The sequence below is a fragment of the Notothenia coriiceps genome, unplaced genomic scaffold (assembly GCF_000735185.1).
Source record: "Notothenia coriiceps isolate Sejong01 unplaced genomic scaffold, NC01 NC01_scaffold00008957, whole genome shotgun sequence".
Classification (NCBI taxonomy): Eukaryota; Metazoa; Chordata; class Actinopteri; order Perciformes; family Nototheniidae; genus Notothenia; species Notothenia coriiceps.
In genome coordinates this window covers 386,090-389,808 of record NW_011341658.1, presented here as the reverse complement: position 1 = coordinate 389,808, position 3,719 = coordinate 386,090, and the positions used below count along the sequence as shown (strand labels likewise).

The 3,719-nt window shown below is 39.8% G+C and overlaps 1 protein-coding gene across 1 annotated transcript in view; it reads left to right on the top strand.

The window, feature by feature from the left end:
- Positions 1-1,481: 1,481 nt before the first annotated feature.
- cnn2 (calponin 2) overlaps positions 1,482-3,719 on the top strand; it is a 9,483-nt gene continuing 7,245 nt past the window's right edge. The window contains exon 1 of the mRNA XM_010770445.1: positions 1,482-1,642. Coding sequence (XP_010768747.1) covers positions 1,589-1,642 — 54 coding nt within the window. The 5' untranslated portion in view covers positions 1,482-1,588. The remainder of the gene's footprint in view (positions 1,643-3,719) is intronic.

The following is a 3,719-nucleotide window of genomic DNA, read 5'->3' as shown; positions in this document are numbered from 1 at the left end:
AAAATGTAAACCGTTTTCTTTTTTATTTGGGTGTTTAGAGTTGTACCCCCAGATCTAGTCTCTAGTAATTGTGTGCTCGAAGTGCACAAGATTTTACTTTAAAATGTTCAAACATTTCTTCCCGGGACCCCCCTAGAGAAGGTGATGTCCACCCCCCAATTCAAACATGTTCATATAATACTGAATACACTTGAAGCCTTTTTGATGTATTTTACCTATGTCAATACGTTTCTGTTTTTGTATTGTATTTGTCTTTTGTAGAGACTTTTCATTTATTCTTTATATATTATAGGGAGGGAGGGGGGGGGGGCGTCAGCTAAAATCTCGCCTAGGGCATCAAATTGGCTAGAACCGGCCCTGTGTGAATGGTAGCTGCATCTCTTATCTCCAACCCCACTGACCCGACATAACGTCACTGCAGTAGCTCATTGTGCTAAATTGAAGTTCCTCAAAACTTCTTTTTTTTCTTTTCGGCCGTGAGTCAAAAAAGTGCGACAGTGGGTCTAGGACTCTAGGCCGCTGCACGTCTGGTATGCAGGGTAGGACCGCTAGATCACTCCCTCTATTCAGGAATTTGGGAAGTTTCCTTCCATATAAGGAGTTTTTGATGTCAATCGCAATCTAAGGAAAAGAAGAGGAAAGGTGGAGTCAAGGATCGATTAACGAAGCATATAACCAAAGAGTATACAGGAAGAACAAGAGGAGTCATGTGTACTTCCGTTATTGCTGAAATGTATGTACAAAAACAAGGGATGAGTATATCAATTTAAAAGAAAAACGTTGTTTTAACGATAGGCGTATACACTAGTAGTATTACCTCGAGTCTACTCTGTACAGGCCTTTTTGCTACAGACATTAAGACATTAGGCCTATATGTATTAAAAAACTACATCTGTTAATGTTGCCACAAGAAAGACAAAACTGCATTTTGTACACATTTGTGAATCGGCACGTACATTTGAGCTTCTTCACTCCATTTCCTAACACAAAGTCTTACTTCTTTTTCAAAGCATTATCTGGTAACAGTGGTTGGGTCGTACAAATTATACAAAGGAGGGGCAGATACGCTGGACACATTTTTTTCCAATATAAAAATATTGTGTCTGAAATACACCGCTGAAAGTACCTTTCATGCATATGTTTGTAACGTATAAAGTCACCAACCCAGGTGGCAAAAAAAAACTAATTGATACAAATGAAGCGACTGAAAACATCAAAACACAAAGGTGCACTTATCAATAGCCTTGTTGAGTGATTTTAATTTTTTTTTTATTCCGATGGATAAAAAGCCTAATCAATGCTAGAAAAAGCTAAAATGCTGAATCCTACACAAACCTAAAGTACATTTTGGCGCACCTGTTTTTTCTCGCTGAGCTGCTGGCAGGGAACTATCTTGACTCTCGGATCGACGCTCTTTGGCAGTGACCGTGGGAGCGCTGTAATTGGCGGCTGCCGAAGAGAAAGGAAGTATTTAGTTCACTGCGAGGTCTCATTGGAAGAGAAAGTCGAAGATTATTCAGAGCAGTGTTTATCCTCAAGTAGTTGTCTATTTGTTTTATCCCAAAAGAAAAAATACAACTCTTTGACAATGTCTTTTAACAAGGGTCCAGCCTTCGGATTATCAGCGGAAATCAAAAACAAGGTAGGTGGTCAAATGTTTTATATATATTATATAAAGAAAGTTGTATTGAACTTTTCTTCTTTGTGATTCTCGCGAGTATCACCTGTCCTCCATTTTGATATGCTTGCTCAGGTCAGGTATTTTGAGGTGTATGTTAAAACAATTTCAAAATAGACTTTAAAGTGTTTTACAGGATACGCTTACTCTTTCATGTCCTTACAAATGAATAAGTACACTTTCACAATTGTAAATCCATCTTTGAATCTTCTGTCTTGAATAGCAAAATATAGATTACTTTTCCCTCCATGCAAAACACAGATTATGGGCGTTGCCCCCCTTGGCAAAGATGTGTGTCGTTGTGGCAAAATAGTTGACCCTGTTTCCAGCATTTTCTATACCCCGTGTAGCTTGTTGCCCGGCGTTGTGACCCGCATTATCAGATAATGTAATTTACCTGCTAGTCCCAGCTTGCATGACATTCATCCTTTTTGTTGCCTGTCCCTGCTGCATTTTTTATTTATTGCTTCTTTTAAACTGCAAGACTAGTTTCCTACTCCCCCCCCCTCCCCCTGTGGTAAGATGTCGTGCTGGTTCTCTTGATAATACTTTGAAAAGATGTCAGTACAGGAAGATGTTTTTTTTTAGCCTGCAAAATGAGTCCTTGTGTATACTAATATGACACAAAGGAAACAATCTCCAAAGTGACCTCTCTCTGGTCATTTTGAACTTTTTGAATGTGTCCTTGATGGGGAAAAGCACCTTGTTTATTTAGACCAGCATGCACACCCAGATCCACTTAAAATACCATGGCTGATGCTGGAGATTACTTTCCTGACAACAGTATTGTTTATCACACTGAGCAGTATACATGCCTTTAAAAAAAAAAAAAAAAAAGAAGTTTTGTGACTGTTTATTCCTCTTTTTAATAGCAGCACTGACTTTTATCTTTCCAATAATTTCCTTGCCGGCTTATTCTCCTTAGAGATGGAGATGAATGTTTTGCTCACATGCCAACCAGTAACTCACCTTCAGCTTTTTCCCCCTATTATTCTGCATTCCTTGGCTGTGCCCTTGTATGGTAAAGAATAGGTCATGTCCCCTCCTCCAAGTCCTACAGAACAATATTTGCCGGACATAAAGAAAACACCTACATTTCCTCTGTCTGCTACAGTGAAGTCCTTGAAGGGGAGGGGGGGACAAAAGAGATGCTGATATGAGTGGTATTTCCTGCCAGCAGTGACGTATCCTCCTCCGTGAAATCTGAGGCATTTGAAGATTAACATTCTTCTTAGCCCCCCTTTTTTTTTACTTTATGGATGTATCAAATCATCATTGGCTGCAATAAGCAACAGTCTGAATTCATTCATTCACTGGATCCACACTCGGTTCTGCTTCATTCAGCTCTTTTTTATCCAACCACTATGGGGTAAATTCCTTGTGTTCAGCTTGTCTTTTTAAATTACCTCTTGGACTTTTTGTGGTCAATTAAAACAGCTAGTTTTTTTTTTTTTAAATATGGGGTTAACTGAATGAAGGAAATGTAATTTAGAAGACAGACATTCCTTAAGAGTACAACCAGCTGTGAGCCGAGTGTGGCCAGCGTCTTTGTATATGGTAGCTTTAACTCTGCGGTTCAGCTTCTCTTTGCCCTTGGGTCTGAGCAAGATTGTTAGCTGGTTGTTTTGGTGTGCACGCACAAAGCCAACACCTTATCCTTTACTGGGGAGAAGAAGTCTATAACTTTTAGTTTTTCTTTTCACTAGTTTTTCACACAACAGACTTCCGTCTTGATAACGTGATCATAATGCTCTTCTTATGGCCTCTTTCGGAGCCAGCTTTCCTGCACTTATGTCATCCAATAAAATAAAATAAAATGAAGCCTGTAAATCAAAGTAGCACCTCAGTGTGACGCCCTCACAAGAAAGTCAATCTTTGTTTAAAGCCCCCTAAACTCCTCACCCCCTCCCACTCTCAGCCACTGTGTGTGTGTGTGTGTGTGTGTGTGTGTGTGTGTGTGTGTGTGTGTGTGTGTGTGTGTGTGTGTGTGTGTGTGTGTGTGTGTGTGTGTGTGTGTGTGTGTGTGTGTGTGTGTGTGTGT